This window comes from Helianthus annuus, chromosome 13, assembly GCF_002127325.2.
Source record: "Helianthus annuus cultivar XRQ/B chromosome 13, HanXRQr2.0-SUNRISE, whole genome shotgun sequence".
NCBI lineage: Eukaryota > Viridiplantae > Streptophyta > Magnoliopsida > Asterales > Asteraceae > Helianthus > Helianthus annuus.
The window spans coordinates 70,721,917-70,738,940 of record NC_035445.2 but is presented as its reverse complement, the minus strand read 5'-3'; the positions used below and the strand labels follow the sequence as shown (position 1 = coordinate 70,738,940).

The following is a 17,024-nucleotide window of genomic DNA, read 5'->3' as shown; positions in this document are numbered from 1 at the left end:
GAAATGTAAGATAAGGTGGAATTAGATTTCTTTTTTATTAACAGCTGAAAGTCTTATTATTCTAGCTGGAAGCTAGAAAAACAACATACAAGAAGCCAACAATACAGGAAAATTACTTCCTCAAAACACACGAAATCTTATTCGATTTACATCAAACAGTCGAAGTGGAATTACATTTCTTGTGTTTTGAGGAAGTAATATTCTGTTTCTTTTTTTCCAACTCACCTCTGATGACTTTGGGATTTTTGAATCCTTATAATTGTGTGTGTATAAATCATCCTGACTATAAGAAAACCTCAAAGCCTAATTACCTTGAAAACCTCTCCCGGAGCACCGGAATCCTCTTTCTCGACCTCACTGTTTTCAACATGTCCAACACTACCCGACGGGCGATCAACTTTCAAGATTTAATATCGTTTTATGATAAAAGAGAAGAGGTACCTCTTTCTCGAACTTCATGTCATGCACTTGAATTTTATTAACAAAGTAACGTAAAATGCTAGGCGAACTTTAAGGTGATTGAAGAAGATTAGACTAATATCATAAAACGTACCATTCATTTTTTTTTAAAAACTAGTGACGAAACATAAAACCATTCATTTAAAAAAAAAAAAAAAACTAGAGACGAAAAACAATCCCTTTTTTTATTGCTGTGCAGGAGATAAAGAGAATGCTACGGGAACGTAATCTACCGACTTATGATCTAACTGCAGGTAAATTTTGCTTAATGGTATCGATCAAAAAGGTAAGTCCTACATGAGAAGCTTTTGAAACTATAAAATGTAGGACATTTTGCACTTAAGTACATTCTGTTATTTGGCAGAAATTTCCCAAAACTAAAATTACGGTGTGCTTCATTTCATTAATATACTAATAGATGCTGTAATATGCTAGTTTTGATTTCGCTAGGCCAAATTTACTTTACATTGTGCTACATTTTAATGTGTCAAACCAAATCAAAGGGGGCATTATATCTATTAGAATTGATGCTTAGCTACTTATTAACTATTTAGACGATGAAGGATCTAGAGAGCATTACTTCAACATCTGTGTCCCTTTATATGAGGCATCGATAAGATGTGACTGGAAAGCTCTAAATGCCATTTTTCAAAAGCACCCTTCCATGGGATTGGAAAGGTGTAGTATCACTGAAAACGGAGAAACTGCGCTTCATGTAGCAGCCTCCGTAAAAAGAAGCAGCAAACAGGAAGAGAAGTTTGTGAAAAATTTGGTGGTTAAGATGAGGGGGGAAGACTTGATACTTGACAATAAGGATTTCAACACCGCCCTCTATTTAGCAGCTGCGGCTGGAAACATTGAAATAGTTAGGATTATCGTGGAAAAGAACAAGAGGTCGAGGACAATCCCTGGTTCTACAGCGCAACTGATGCCACTATATGTAGCTGCCTTGTTTGGAAATTATCAAGTGGTGAAGTATCTGTATGATGGATCAAAAGGGTTGCAACATGAATATTGGAATGATGAGAATAAAGGTTCGCTTCTTGAGAAATGTGTGGAGGCTGATATGTTCGGTAAGCCTTTTCTTTTGTAAATTACACAAAAACGATTAAATCAAGAAAACAAAATCTTTATGCTTTATGTTTTGCTTAACTTCACTGTCAAACTTTTTCAGATATCGCCCTGGATATGGTGGAGAGGGATCCGTCTCTTGGAAGTGGGGGTGTACTTGAAAATTTGGCACGAAAGCCAGATGCGTTTGCGGATACAAAATCAAATGTCATCAAAAGATACTTTAATTCAGGTAATTAAACTCTCTCATAGTCTGTTATGATCAACAAGTATCCATGTCTTTTTTACTTTCAGATTTTACATATAGAAAAATAATATAAGGTGATAGGTGGTCGATAAAATAAACCTAAAAACTAATTCGTTGGGTGGCCCTGATGGCGGTACTGTATGCATACGTATGTGTGTCGTTTGAAGACACGTCCATTGTATTGATCTGGATATAACCGACCATAGAACTCATTCAATGGTTATGAACCCTATCAGTACTATCAAGTTCATTGTGTTAAATCTTGTTATCCAATCTTTGATACTCACATCGCTTCCTGATGGAATCGGTGTTTACATGTTTCACACACAGGTTTGGAACAGAAAGATTAGAGAGAAAAGTTTTGCAAACACAAATTCCATTTAGTTACAAATATGTACAAGTCTATTTATAGTGTTGGATGCCTTGGAGAGCAAGGCAATGCCCTGGGTAACAAGTAACTAGACTTAGGATAAAATATATAATAACATAATTAATAATCTAACTTATGATAATTAGGATAAACACAATTATATTTCTAACACTTCCCTTGTCAATAGTTAAACTCTAAGTTATTGCAACTAGTGTCCAAGCTTCATCTTATGAGACCTTTTTGAATCCACACTTTTCTTGAACAACAAAGTACAAATCCAAAAATCAACTTTCTCACTGTTTCGATCCTTGGTGGGAAATCTTTCACTTTTAACTCGAGAAATTATTCAACAAACCATTTTACTACGACAACAAAATCAGTTCTTAGAGCAATCATATGTTCCATGAATAGTTTGTGCTCTTGCAAGATATTGAGTAAAGTCTCACAACTATCCAGGTTTGCATTGGTATAAGACTTACCTTTGTTCTTGTTCTCAAAGTATTGCCAAATTTGACCGACTTCCTTTTGGTCAAAGTTCAGTCCTGTGAATTTCTTATCCTTGGTTTCTTCATCGATACCCTTATCATGATTCTCAAATCTCAACATGATTCTCATAAGTCAAGATATTCAAAGTAGTCATTCAAGTAATCTTTTTCCCTTTCAAAGTATTCATCTTCATTATCCTTTTCAAAGTCATTATCTCCTTCATTCCCATCATGATTCTCATTAGACTCTTCACTCCCATCACCCCTAAGCATCTTGGTGATATGGGCATTCATCCCCAATCAATTTTACTTCATATCCTTGACATAGCAATTGATCCATACTTAACACATTTTATACTCTTTATATTTTAAAAACACAACCACTTTTTATACTCTTTATATTTTAAAAACACCACACACATAATTTGATGCCATGGATGTGAATGCTCTTAGAAGTCGCCGACTTTGCTTCAAGGTTTAATTTTTTATTAGTTTTTTTCGTTTTTCTCTTACAACCTTTAAAATATGCTATTTTATAAAATTTTGAATTTGTCGTTTGACGTTATTTTTTTCATTGGGTAAATACCGGTGTACATGTCGTCGAAACGAAGCCTCACAAAGTTTAACACCGCGCCGCAACGCGCGGGGTAATATATCACTAGTTAAATATAAATATTAAATAAACTTATTGATCTAAACTTATTTTTTTTCTTCTCACAATATATTTCTTCTATAAATTTGACCTTATCTAGTTGTTTCTTTCAGTTGTGGGAGCTTATGAAAACGAAAGTGAAGCATTGCAACTCCTGAAAAGAATTTGGAAACATATCATTTAGCAATACTCTAAGCTAAAAATTGCTTATATCCTTTCAAATCCGATTGATTCGATAAATATCTCTGACGTTCTGCCACTACAAGATTTAGTTTCTGAACATCTTTGCAATGTTAACTATGAATATTAAACTTTATTATGTTCATGATATATGTATGTTATGTAGTGAACTGTTAGTAGTATTCGGATGATTTTGTAACAAGAGGTGGGTCGGATCTTGTGCGGGTGATTTCAAACTGCCTAATGACAGTTATTGCCGCCAAAATCAACCGCCATAGTTACACATATATATATGTAATAACCGGTAACTTTTATGGTTACCAAGACAGATTATCCCGCCATAATCTTTGTCCATTCGTTTGCTTATCATCATTCACATTCAATCGTTCATTCATATTCCTGTTCTTATCGGTGTTTCAATATCACTTCCATATTGATATCTGATATGTCTGACCCGTGTTTATCCGCTGCAAAATCAAACGAATTCCAACAAAGTGGTATCAGAGCCACGTTCAGAAATCCCGCAGAAATTAGAATCTCTTCCACGACACTACCATGTCAACACTGTTATGACGAACAACATGAAGGGGCGAAGAACAAACGAAGGGTAAAATTGTGTTTCTATTGCCACCGGCCAGGGCATCAAATTTATTCATGTAAATCAAAAGAGCATGATGAAGCAACACAACTGATTAACCAAGCGGTTAATGTCGGAATCCAAACACACAGGATGGATGCAGGAGATCGGAGTGAAATGATAGTGACTGGCACAGAAGGCGGTCAGTGGGATGACATCTGGTATGTCAATAACTCGTTCTCTCATCACTACGCCGGTAATATAAATGTTTTTAAACGAATTAAGCATTTGGTTGGTGTTGACACGAAAACTGGTGAAAATGATTTTCTGTTCATCCGGGGAATAGGGTGTGTTGAAGTTAAGTCTAACAACGAAAAACTGAAGATACAAAGCGTTTTTTATACCCCTGAATTGGACAGAAATGTTCTAAGTATGAAACAGTTATCGTTACAAGGTTTCACCGTCAAGAAAAATGGTGACACTTGTAGGATTTACCCAATGTTTTCGACACCCGTTGTTAATACCATAAATGAGATGTCTGGTTTATCAAAAGAAGAAGAATTAGGGAAGAGGGAAATACAAAAAATCCAGAATTTGAATGATGTGAATGAAAAATATAAGAATGACTATTTGAATTCATACTTCGAAACCTTAAATGTTTCGAATGAAGATGAATTTGATTGGAGTCGAATGATCATAAGGGAACTAGAATTCAAGGAATTTTCTGACTGTAAAGCCCTATTAGATATGATTGATGATCGTGACTTTGTATTCAAATACAAACATGATCTTGAAATGAAGTTCGAAATCATGGTAAGTTGGTTTCTGAAAGAAAAACTAGGAATAACCTCAAGATCCATACCACCGGTATTAGATGATGGAAGAAGAATAGATTTACTCAGCCTTTACGTCATGGTTGAAAAGGATGGAGGTTATCAAGAAGTCACAGTTGACAACTTGTGGCCGGCTATAGCGAAAGATCCCGGTTTCGAATATCAAGATGGTGATTTTGTTAGAGTCATCTATGCTATGTATTTAGACGTTCTTGTGTATTATTATAAGTTCAAATCTGTACAACAAAAGGTGCAAGATAAAGAGATGGTGGAACAACAAGAAAACCCCACGGCAGGAAATGAACAAGTAAGAAACTGCAAAAGTGCTGATGATCCGATGCTGGAATAAGGGACGACAGAGCATTACGCTTTGTATGCTGGGAACAGCTGGGAAGGATCTTGGCGTCTGCACAAGAAACGCCGTCGTTTCAATTTTAATGAAGCACGTAAAGCGGTAGACAAAGCCAACAGGAGCGTGATGATGAAGATGAAACCATAATCAAGTTTAAGGGAGGATGTTAACTATGAATATTAAACTTTATTATGTTCATGATATATGTATGTTATGTAGTGAACTGTTAGTAGTATTCGGATGATTTTGTAACAAGAGGTGGGTCGGATCTTGTGCGGGTGATTTCAAACTGCCTAATGACAGTTATTGCGCCAAAATCAACCGCCATAGTTACACATATATATATGTAATAACCGGTAACTTTTATGGTTACCAAGACAGATTATCCCGCCATAATCTTTGTCCATTCGTTTGCTTATCATCATTCACATTCAATCGTTCATTCATATTCCTGTTCTTATCGGTGTTTCAATATCACTTCCATATTGATATCTGATATGTCTGACCCGTGTTTATCCACTGCAAAATCAAACGAATTCCAACATGCAAACTAGAATTACAAAGTAGAAACCTCTTGCCCCCAAGGGTGATTAAGCGTGATAAAGCTCAGCAATTACGAAACATAATGTCTAAACATCTTGTAAACATAGATTCTGAAATCAAGATCCGTAGGCAAAGAGATGAATCTAGGGATATGCATGAGAGGATTTCTGAACATATTGCAAGCATCCAGGATGAATTTAAGAACATAATTAAGCAAGATCAGTTGAAGGAGGATCAAGAAAGTGAACTAAACGATCTCATCTGTAAACACATTACCAACATGCGCACTATATCACATTTAGAAGAAAAACCATACACTTGTAGAGTACTATTTAGTGCTGCAGAAATGGGCAATACTAAATTTTTAGTTGAGCTCATCCGTCAATATCCTGATCTCATATTGAAGGTAAATGATGATAACCAAACAATATTTCATATTGCTGTCCAACGTCGTCATGAGGGTATCTACAATCTATTGTACGAGATAGGATCAGTGATGGATTTGGTAACTCCGCTTAGAGATGTAAATCAAAACAATATGTTGCACTTGGCAGGAAAGATGTGCATGCAAGAGCGACTTGCGGATGTGTCCGGACCTGCTTTGCAGATGCAGAGAGAATTATTATGGTTCAAGGTACACATATTTTTCTCCTAGTTTCCCAATGATAAAAGTGTTCTATACCAGATAATATGATATAACTTTTCTAGTTTGTTTGTGTTGTAGGAAGTAAGGAATATGGTTCCCCCTTATTTTATGGAACTAAGGAACAAAGATGGTTTAACACCGCATGAATTATTCACAAAGGAACACAGTAAACTTATTACAGAAGGTCAGATGTGGATGAAAGAAACCGCGAGTCAATGTATGGTTGTTGCGGCACTTATTGCCACGATAGTATTTGTAGCTGCTTTTACAATTCGAGGTGGATATGATCAAACCTATGGTATTCCTATATTTTATCGAAAACCAATATTCGTTGCCTTTGTAGTGGCAGATGCCATGTCTTTGTTCCTATCATCAACTTCCATACTCACCTTCTTATCCATCCTCACATCTCGTTATGCTGAACGTGATTTTGTTGAATCATTACCAACAAAGCTGATGGTAGGTATATCGACTCTTTTCCTCTCTATAACAGCCATGATGATAACTTTTGGCGTAAGCTTCTTCATACTATACCATAAGAAAATGAAATGGATACCTATCTTGATTAGTGGGTGTGCTGTCGTGCCCGCATTCCTATATGTTGTGTTGCAATATCATGTGTTAGCAGATGTAATTCGCTCAACATATGGTTCTAAGTACCTATTTAAGCCCAGGAAACGAGTTCTTTACTAAGTAAATCCCACCCACGGTGTAATCGTTGTTATTTTTAACTTGTAAAGTGCATTTCCGGATGCGCTTGGTAAATGGTTGTAAGTTGGACGTGGATTTGGTGATTATCAAGGATTTGTTCTTCAATAAAGAAGATATATTTGATTATTGGGTCATAAATATCTATTATTTGACAACAAAAGTCAGTTTGTTTCTTCCTTTAGAAATTAACGTTTACTGCAAATAGAAGCCCAAAAGCAATCAACACATTTAGGGTTCTTATCCTGAAATTTCGGGGCAAAAACATATGGCGACACTACCATCAGGAACAGGCTTGACGGTGGACACATTGATTGGTTGTTGATGATGTTGGTTTTCAAGTGGTACGGGAGGCCATGCAGCCTGACGAAACACATTGGATCCTCGGTTCCACTTGGACTGCCGCAATGGCAGTTAGCCCCGACAACAACTTTATAGCGAAACTGTTGTCGCCTGAAAAACTCTTCATTTAAGTCATTCCGAATCCCAACTTTTTCTTCCAACAATACACTATTCCAAACCACCACCTCATCATCTACATTATCACGTACTTTCCATTATAATTCATACAAATAATAATTGTGATTCTTCTATATTAATAAAATATATATTTCATTTATAAATTATATAAATATTAATTATTTATTAAAGTTTAAATATTTGATTATAAAAGAATTTAACTTCTTTATTTTTTATTTATTAACATCAGACGAGAGGCCGGACGGTCGTGATAGCGATCATGGTGTGTCATCTCCAGAGTATTATCTAGATGATTGGGATAATTACTAGGGCTTTTATGTATTTAATTAGGAATTAATATTGTATGTTTAATTTGGTTTGTGTATTAGTTTTAAATTATTAGGTTTGAGTGTAATATTAATAATTTAGGTTTGTGTAATAGTTTAATGAGGTTTATGTAATTTTATGTAACTTGTTTTATATATTTTTATCAATAATTTTTTTTAGGTTTTTTAAACATAAGAATTCTTTAATTAAAAAAACATAAGAATTATATTTTTTAAAATATCAAGAAAAGGGTTTTGTTTTATTTAACCTATACCCCACCTAAGGGGGCCCACCAATCCACCACCAGACTAGTCTACTCGAGCGGACCAAACCCCGTCGAACCACGCCACATAACCTCCTCCAACAAGGGTGGTCCGTTAAGTGGTGGTCTGTTAGCAGCAGGGTGACACTTCGAGTTTTCCCGAACAACCTTATTGTATGATACAGTTATATGAAACTATTAAATGAAAGCCTGTGGTTAATTATTGTGTAATATGTGTAATTCTGTGATTATGTGATAATGTGTAATACAGATAAATAAATAAATAAGTGCAATTATGTATATAAGTATGTGAACCGAAACCACACGGTTCCGACTCGAGGCTTCCTGGTCTCGACTCGGGATCTCCTGATTCCAAACAAATGGGCTACACACCCACACATGACCTGGCCCGATACTATAAGGCCCACTCGAAACCACTCAACAACCCTAGGAGAGTGCACGGATATACTTAAACACTGGGGGTTAATGCGACCGTGTCTTGGGTATACTCGGCTCATTTAATTGCAAGTGGCCATGACCTTAGCACGGGGTGTAGGCATACACCTGATAGATGCTCATGCTATGATAAAATATTTTCTTACCCAATATGGGGATTAAAGTGGTGTGTCGGTTAATCATGTCTCGAAGTTTAGTTCCGGGCCCCATATGTATTGACAAATATGTAATACTGGTAACATGAGATATAGTTTGTCCCATGTTATTTATGAAAATTGATATACCAAATAGTATATAAAATGATCTTTAAATATTTTCAAAATTTGTCGGTTAATTGTATTTACCAATGAAAACTGGCGTATTTTCAAAAGACTAAGCGCAGGTTTACAAGTACGGAAATAGGCTGGAAGCTGCCCGGTATTTGCTTATAGGAATTTGTGACTCCAAGCAAAAAAGCCTAGTAGTCTTTTATGTAATCATTTGTTATTCAATGCGCATGTGGATCTTTTAGTACACTCTCGTCTCCATATTATTTCTGAACTTTTGGACAATTGCACTTTGTAATAATTATTTTATATTCCCAAGACTTCCGCTGGGTTAATGTGAATATCTATATCAATTTGTCACACATAGACCCTAAGTCCAGGCCCACTGGGAAATCATGGTGTGACAGTTTGGGTAAAACGCCAAACTGAAAGATGGTATTGGAATGCTATATTATTGTTCAATGAAACCAATCATGATTGTGGTTGTGGTTGGGAGAAAATGAGGAAAACTTGTTAAGGGATATAGGAGGTTTAAGCTAGAATGCTTAAACCCTTTTAATGGGACGGTTGGGTAAAACACCAAACCGAACAATGAATTGAAAATTTAAGAAATCCTGGTTCGGGTAGTGGATTTCGGGTTAAGACGTAAAAGAAAAAGTCCTAAGTGAAATAATTTGGGTTTTAGACCAACTTGGGCATATAATTGGTGAAAAGTTAGAAAAAATGGTTATGTGTGAGAATAGAGAAATCGCTGGCAACCTATTGGATTTTGGTCCCTCGCACCACGCGTGGGAGAAGCCAGGCTCCTCGGCGTGCCACAGGGGAGCCAATCAACGAAAAGGTCAACTTAGCCTCCCCGCACCATGCGAAGGGGAGAGTTGGCTCCTCCGCGTGTCGCGGGGGCACCCGGTTTCAACAAAGTTGTTTTTGTTGTTGGTTCTCAACGATTTCATTCAAAAAACTTAATTACTAGTCGTTTGAATGAAATCTTATGATAGGTAACACCTAAGTTTAAGCACCGGATGAAACTTAATTTACGTCAAGAACTGAACACTTCCGGAACGGTTGTTAACTTCCACTTTTGTTATGTTTCGTCGAGATATGGAAATGGGAATTGTATTTTGTTTAAAACCATTTGCCACTTTGTGATAACATCGTTTTTGTAAACAATGAAATGATGGTTTAATTACTTGTCAAAGCGATCCTTTATGGATTCATATAAAATAAATATATATCTTTATAAATCGTGTGTCTTGGTCTGTATTTTGGACTTTAACCAGCGTTGTAAATGCTTTGATTAAAAAAAAGTATATCAAGCACATGTTCGATTGTTAATTAAAAAAAAAGATATATACAATTATTATATTTTTTAAAAACACAGAGACGGACCTCAATCGCTCCATTTGACATCCACCGATCTGAGCCAATCACCACCAATTTCGACCACCTTTGCATGTTCATCTCTTTCCGGTAACCTCTTTTCCCCCAGTTTTATCTCTATTTTTCAAACGTACATACAACTTTGTATCCATACATTACATATTTACATTAACCCACATCCATAATTTTACGTAGATCTGATTGTTTTTTACCAATGGGGTTGTGATCATGATTTCATCATCAATCATCAATATAGATCAACCAATTTGTAACATTATAGAAACCGATTCGTGTGATTAAATGGATCGTCTTCCAGTTGAAGTAATCGGCAACATTCTATCCCATCTTCGGGCTGCTAGAGACGTAGTAATCGCTTCAACAACATGTAAGAAATGGCGGGAAGCGTGTTTAAAACATCTTCATATGCTTTCTTTCAATTCAGACGACTGGCCCGTCTTTCGTGATCTAACAACGAGCAGGCTCGAGATACTCATCACGCAAACCGTGTTCCAAACCACAGGGTTACAAGGTTTGTCCATATTAATGGATGGAGTTGACGAGTTTTCGGCTTCTGCAGTTATTGCTTGGTTAATGTACACTAGAGAGACGTTGCGCTGCTTGTTTTACAACGTTCGCACAACGCCAAATGTCAACATTCTTGACATTTGCGCGCGACAGAAGCTTGAACTACTTGTTTTGGCGCATAATTCGATCAATGGGGTTGACCCGAATTATCAAAGATTCACTTTCTTGAAGTCACTTTCTTTAAGTTACGTTAGCATTTCGTCGTTGGATCTTAACTTGTTACTTGCAGCCTGTCCAAACATTGAGTCTTTGGGCCTTGTAAGTCCGGAGATAGCGATCACTGACGCGCAAGTAACAGTCGAATTAACGAGCCAAACGTTGAAGAAGGTGTATATTGAAGCTATAAGTCTAGACAAGTTTACTCTAGAAGCTGATAATCTTGTGAAACTACATTTAAAAGATTGTGCACTAGAGCTTTTTGAGCTTATTGGAAAGGGTACTTTGAAGCATTTTAAGATGGATGATGTTAGCATTCTACATCTTGACATTATTGACCCTATGGATGATCTAGAAACCATTGATGTTAACAATTTTACCATCATATGGTCTAAGTTCTATCAGATAATATCAAAGTCTTGCAAGTTGAAACGGCTTCGGTTATGGAATGTGGTGTTTGATGACGACGTTGACTTTGTTGACTTGGAGTCGATCGCGTTATGTTTCCCTGAATTAAACTATCTTGCATTGAGTTATGAGTTGAGAGATGAGTTGAAAGAGGGTGTGCTTCATTATTGTTTGCAAGGTTCGTCGTTGATGAAGAATGTGACGGTTTTGGATCTTGGATGGACTGTTCTTGATGAGCATTTTTCGGATTGGGTCGGGTGTTTGCTAGAAAGATGTCGGAATCTTAAAAAGATAACGATTCATGGTGTTGTTTCCGAGTCTAAAACACATGTAGAGTGTCATATGTTGGCTAGTTTTACTTCGTCGATTGTTCGACTTATGAGACGATACATTCATGTCGATGTTCAGTTTGTATATGAATAAAAATTTTGCAGATTTCTTTCAAGAGTCGAGCTAACGCGGCAATCTTGACTCAAAACTATATTCAAATGGTTAGATCAATGATATTTTGGCATCAATTTGCAGGTAACTTTGTTGTTCTATGCTTTTAATTATTAAAATATGCTTTTCTTTTGATCATTGTATGAAATTAGTTTATGATTTATTTTGTAATCTAAATGGTATTCTACTAACTACTAAACCATCTAACCAAATAATGGTTATTATGAGACAGTAAGCCAAAAAAACCAAAACTACCACTAACTACCGGCTTTGACTATTCTGAACTAATTTTGACTTTAAACACTATTATGGTCAACAATCTCCACCTTATTGTGCAAAGTCATATGCATCAAAGGCTAAGTAATGTGCAGTATATTAAAACAATGCATTATAAATTGTATCAACTGATTTAACCCTTATATCATTGGAGCTTATAACTTTTCTAATCTTTGTTTTTTTTTTTTTAAGTAATTTCATATATATAATTGATTTATACTTGCCAAGTTACATCAAAACAGAAGGTAGACGGGCAACAAGCTGTGCCGCCACCCCTTTTCTGAATTGCAAACCCTAATCTACCAAAGACAAAACCCTGCCCTTGAGGCTGAACAATCGCTGTGGATGACCCATTGGTCCTTTCATGGAACATTTGATAATAACTCTTTAGTAGTTGCAATTTCTAACTTATCCTTACAAATTACCAACATATTATTCACATACAACAACAAATATACAAACTTACTAATGTTCTACTAACTGAAGTATACACAACTGTCATAACTACTTCTACTAAAAACATGAGAAACTACCCAGATACAAAAACTACCCTAGTTACTGTCTTTGACTAAACTGAATTAATTTTGACTTTAAACATTTACACTATTATGGTCCACAAGTATAATTTATACGGTCTAGCTTTTGTAAGAATGTAAGGGACTTCACATAAATCTTACTAAATTTAGCTTTGAGGAATATCCTACACACCTAATGACCGGGTGTAAACAAGCTTGGGTTGAGCTCGAGTTCATCTAAGCTTGTTCTCGGCTCGTTTAGCTCAACAAAGCTCATTAGAGCTCGGCTAGATTTGAACTTTAAATGAATCGATCTCAAACAGTTCGAGAGCGCCTCCTCTCATGTGAGAAAACTCATATTTTAGATAGTGTCATAATGGTATAATGAGGTTTAAAAGTCAGTTTTGCAATTCTCATGAGGATATTTTTAAATCCAAGCTAAGGGGACCCGGGGTGGTTCCTTTTTTGCACGTTATTTCATCACGGGAGACATGTATAACGCGTTAATGTCCACCGCCGGCAACAAGTATAACGCGTGGTGAGTTCAACGAAATCGATTTTCGTGATGAGTATAACGCGTGATGATTTATTTTTGTGAGTGGAATTGTTGGTTGGGGGGAAATTGTTGGGTGTGGTGATGAGTGATGACCACCCCCACTAAAAAAGGTTGTGAGTGATGGAAAAATGGTCGATGACATGGCGGAACTTGGTTGGTGCTTGTGAGTGATAGAATTCTATCACTAGTGAACCACTCCCTCTCCCCTAAGGGGACTAGGGGTGGTTCACTAGTGATAGAATCTATTACTCCCACTATCCAATCAAGTCATGCCATGTGCACAACCAATATTCTATCACTAGTGATAGAAATGTAGGGGGGTGGTATCACTAGTGATGGGATTCCAATGTACAAGTATTAATACCCAATGTACAAGTAATACACATTCATTTGATCAAACTTCAACGCGTGATGTGTTTAACGCGTTTTCTTATTCACGCGTTGCCAGTATGACCGGCGGCCGTGTATAACGGCGTGGTGGAGTGTTCCGTGATGGTATCACATACGAGCCCGTGTGGCCTAAGCATTAATAATTCTAAAAAACAATATTTATATTAAAATGGACAAAAATATTGAGTATTGGGGCAACCTCATAAATTATATATACATGAGGGACTTTTTTTTTAATTTGAATTATAAAAGTGTACCTAATCAAATGTGTTTATAGATATTATTTTTTAAGAGTTATATTATTCAATGAATAAACTAATAAAACTAATATATTTAAATTACTAGTTGCATGTGTCGCTGTTAGTGGTGACTTGTAAAATTGATTTCGACCTTTTTTATACCTTTTAAATATCTTTTCTTTTTGGGGTTAGATTTTTTTTTCCTTACGAGCATATTTTTCAATATATACTTTATATAATTAATGATTTATACTGAATCATATAAATAGTATATAAATTTCAGTAGCAATTTTTTTTATAAATAAATATATATTCTTAATTTTTTTTTTTGCTAAGATTCATCTAAATTTAAATAAAATGAAATCTATACTATATAATAAAAGAAATTAATATGGGGACACATGTCATTTATTGGAGCCATCTATTTTTTAGTTTTCTCGCCTTTATCTCCTATTTAATTATAGATAATTAATATTAATTAAAAGATAATTATAAAATTAAATTTAATATAAATTTAAACAATTCGTATAAAAGATAATATAATCTTTTGAAATATTTATTAGATTTCAAAATTATTTATCTTGAAATTAACAAAAGACGTATACTAAATATAAATTAATATAATGTAAAGAGTTAAATGTCATTTTATTTCCTGTGGTTTGACCCATTTTTCCAGTTTAGTCCAACGGTTTAAAAATACACAAGGTTTATAAAGATATAACATTTTAGTGATTGGTATATAAAATTACATGTGCTCAACCCATACAATACACGAGGTTCTTAAAAATGTAACATTTTTCATTATTTAATATATAAGAGTAAATTACGATTTTGACCCATGTGGTTATACCACTTTTACCCTTTTAGACTAAAAAGAAATTTTTTAACATCTGAACCCTAACGTCTTTTTTTCTAACCCTTTTGGCCCCCAACGTCGTTTTTCTAATCCTTTTAGCCCTAAAAGTAAATGGATGGGGTTAATGTTAAGGGGCCAAAAGGGTTTAAAAAAAGACGTTAGGGGCTCAGATATTAAAAGATTCTTTTTTGGACTAAAGGAGTAAAAGTGATATAACCACAGGGGCCAAAATCCTAATTTACTCAATATATAAATTAAATTAACTTAACCCATACAATACATGAAGTTCTTAAAGATATAACATTTTTATTATTTAATATATAAAATTACATTTATTCAACCCATGTAATAAACAAGATTTTTAAAGATATATTGTTTTATTATACACGAGGTTCTTAAAAATGTAACTTTTTTCATTATTTAATATATAAGAGTAAGTTACGATTTTGCCCCCCGTGGTTATATCACTTTTACCCTTTTAGCCCAAAAAGAAATTTTTTAACATCTAAGCTCCTAACGTCTTTTTTTCTAACCCTTTTGGCCCCCAACATTTTTTTGTGGAGCCAAAAGAGTTAGAAAAAAAGACGTTGGGGGCTCATATGTTAAAAGATTCTTTTTTGGGCTAAAAGAGTAAAAGTGATATAACCACAGGGGCCAAAATCGTAATTTACTCAATATATAAAATTAAATTTACTCAACCCGTACAATACATGAAGTTCTTAAAAATATAATTTTTTTATTATTTAATATATAAAATTACATTTATTTTACCCATGTAATAAACTTTAATATATAAAATTACATTTATTCAACCCGTGTAATACACGGGGTTCTAACCTAGTATAATATATACCGATTTTAAATAGCATAAGTACGAATAGGATAAGTTGAAATGGCATATATGAATTGAAATCTAACTAAAAAAATTATTATGTAAGATAAATTTGTATGACTAAAGTAAGTTGATTGTACATCTTTAAATATGCTAGTGTTTTTAATTGATGTTATTATATTACTGTAATACATTTGAGTAGAACGAGATTGTTTTTTGCAGTAAATTTTAAGAATTTAATGGGATAAAATTGTCTTTTACAAAATTATTATTTTAATTATATTATACACACATGCCAATTATATAATTAAAAAAAAGTAAGGGAATAATATTGATTATAAATAGCATTATATATATACATACATATATATATATATATATATAGGGGAAGTTTCAAATGAAAACCACTAGTTATTGTGAAAACTCGAAAACTAATTAAAAAAAGCCAAAAAAACATACAAATTTTTTTTTTTTGCAATCAAAATTTCGCAGGTTTTTTAATATAAAAAAAATTTTCAAAAAAAAAAAAAAATTTTGTGTAGTGCACATGTGTAATACTGCACATATGTATGTGTACTGTACTACACATGTGTATTATTACACATGTGCACTACACAAAAATTTTTTTTTTTTTTTGAAAAAAAGTTTTTTTTATATATAAAAACTAGCGATTTTTATAAAAAAAAATTGAAAAAATTTTTTTTTGTGTTTTTTAGGCTTTTTTTAATTAGTTTTCGAGTTTTCACAATAAAAGTGGTTTTCATTTGAACCTTCCCCTATATATATATATAAATATATATATATATATATATATATACACACACATATATATCTTGTTGACGAAGACTCCTGAATAGTAACTTTATTTTTATAATAATATATAGTTTTTTATAATTATTATTCTATTATTTAATATTATAATAGTATATTTATTTTTAATTTAACATGTTTTTATATTATTATTCTAGTTTTGCAAAACCATATTTTTTCATTTATCATTTATTTTTTTATGAAGTGTAACTTTATTTTTATAATAATATATAGCTTTTTAATATTCTATTATTTAATACTATAATAGTATATTAACATATTTTTATATTATTATTTTACTATTGTAAAATCATATTTTCTTTTTCATTTATTATTTATTTTTTAATTTATTTTTCTCCTTAAATCATATTTCCGTTTTCGATTAGTTTGATATTTCTTTAATAACTTATGTTCGTCAATTTTTTCTAAGACCATAAACAATGATTTTATTTTTATAATAATAAATAGTTTTTAAATATTTTATTATTTAATATTATAATAGTTTATTATTATACATACTTTTTAAGTTTTAACATACGTTTTGTTTTATTTTACTTTTTTAAAACTATATTTCTTTTTTATTTTTTGCTTTTAGTAATTCATTTTCTTTTTTAATCATATTTCCATTATCAATTAATTTCAAACTAGTCTTAAGCCCCCCGCATTGCGGGCGGGAGCATAAAACCG

The 17,024-nt window shown here is 33.6% G+C and overlaps 3 protein-coding genes across 4 annotated transcripts; all 3 read left to right on the top strand.

Moving 5' to 3' along the window:
* The first annotated feature begins 303 nt into the window (after positions 1–303).
* LOC110898115 lies at positions 304–3,805 on the top strand. Of its 2 annotated transcripts, none has more exons than XM_022144866.2 (5): positions 304–437; positions 659–713; positions 1,023–1,532; positions 1,634–1,762; positions 3,398–3,805. In XM_022144866.2, exons 1-5 carry the CDS (start codon positions 369–371, stop codon positions 3,466–3,468), a joined length of 834 nt encoding a protein of 277 aa, XP_022000558.1. In that variant the 5' UTR covers positions 304–368; the 3' UTR covers positions 3,469–3,805. The 2 variants fall into 2 exon arrangements, with proteins under 2 accessions (XP_022000558.1, XP_022000557.1); XM_022144865.2 differs by having other exon boundaries at positions 1,014–1,532.
* Positions 3,806–5,851: 2,046 nt separating this feature from the next.
* Positions 5,852–7,912, top strand: LOC110901031. Its single transcript, XM_022147886.1, has 3 exons — positions 5,852–6,403; positions 6,494–6,878; positions 7,833–7,912. The coding sequence occupies exons 1-3, from the start codon at positions 5,852–5,854 to the stop codon at positions 7,910–7,912; spliced, it is 1,017 nt and encodes a 338-aa protein (XP_022003578.1).
* Positions 7,913–10,573: 2,661 nt separating this feature from the next.
* Positions 10,574–11,845, top strand: LOC110902795 (F-box/LRR-repeat protein At1g67190). The gene has a single exon (XM_022149190.2). It carries the CDS (start codon positions 10,574–10,576, stop codon positions 11,843–11,845), a length of 1,272 nt encoding a protein of 423 aa, XP_022004882.1.
* The last annotated feature ends 5,179 nt before the right edge of the window (positions 11,846–17,024 follow it).

Bases quoted from the DNA above. Each gene is read 5' to 3' on its own strand.
- LOC110898115 (XM_022144865.2), top strand. From the start codon at position 369: ATGTCCAACACTACCCGACGGGCGATCAACTTTCAAGATTTAATATCG. The intron at 438-658 runs GTACCTCTTTCT...ATTGCTGTGCAG, and splicing joins TTTATGATAAAAGAGAAGAG to GAGATAAAGAGAATGCTACG. The intron at 714-1,013 runs GTAAATTTTGCT...TTAACTATTTAG, and splicing joins GACTTATGATCTAACTGCAG to ACGATGAAGGATCTAGAGAG.
- LOC110901031 (XM_022147886.1), top strand. From the start codon at position 5,852: ATGTCTAAACATCTTGTAAACATAGATTCTGAAATCAAGATCCGTAGG. The intron at 6,404-6,493 runs GTACACATATTT...TTTGTGTTGTAG, and splicing joins GAGAATTATTATGGTTCAAG to GAAGTAAGGAATATGGTTCC. The intron at 6,879-7,832 runs GTATATCGACTC...TATTAACATCAG, and splicing joins ACCAACAAAGCTGATGGTAG to ACGAGAGGCCGGACGGTCGT.
- LOC110902795 (XM_022149190.2), top strand. From the start codon at position 10,574: ATGGATCGTCTTCCAGTTGAAGTAATCGGCAACATTCTATCCCATCTT.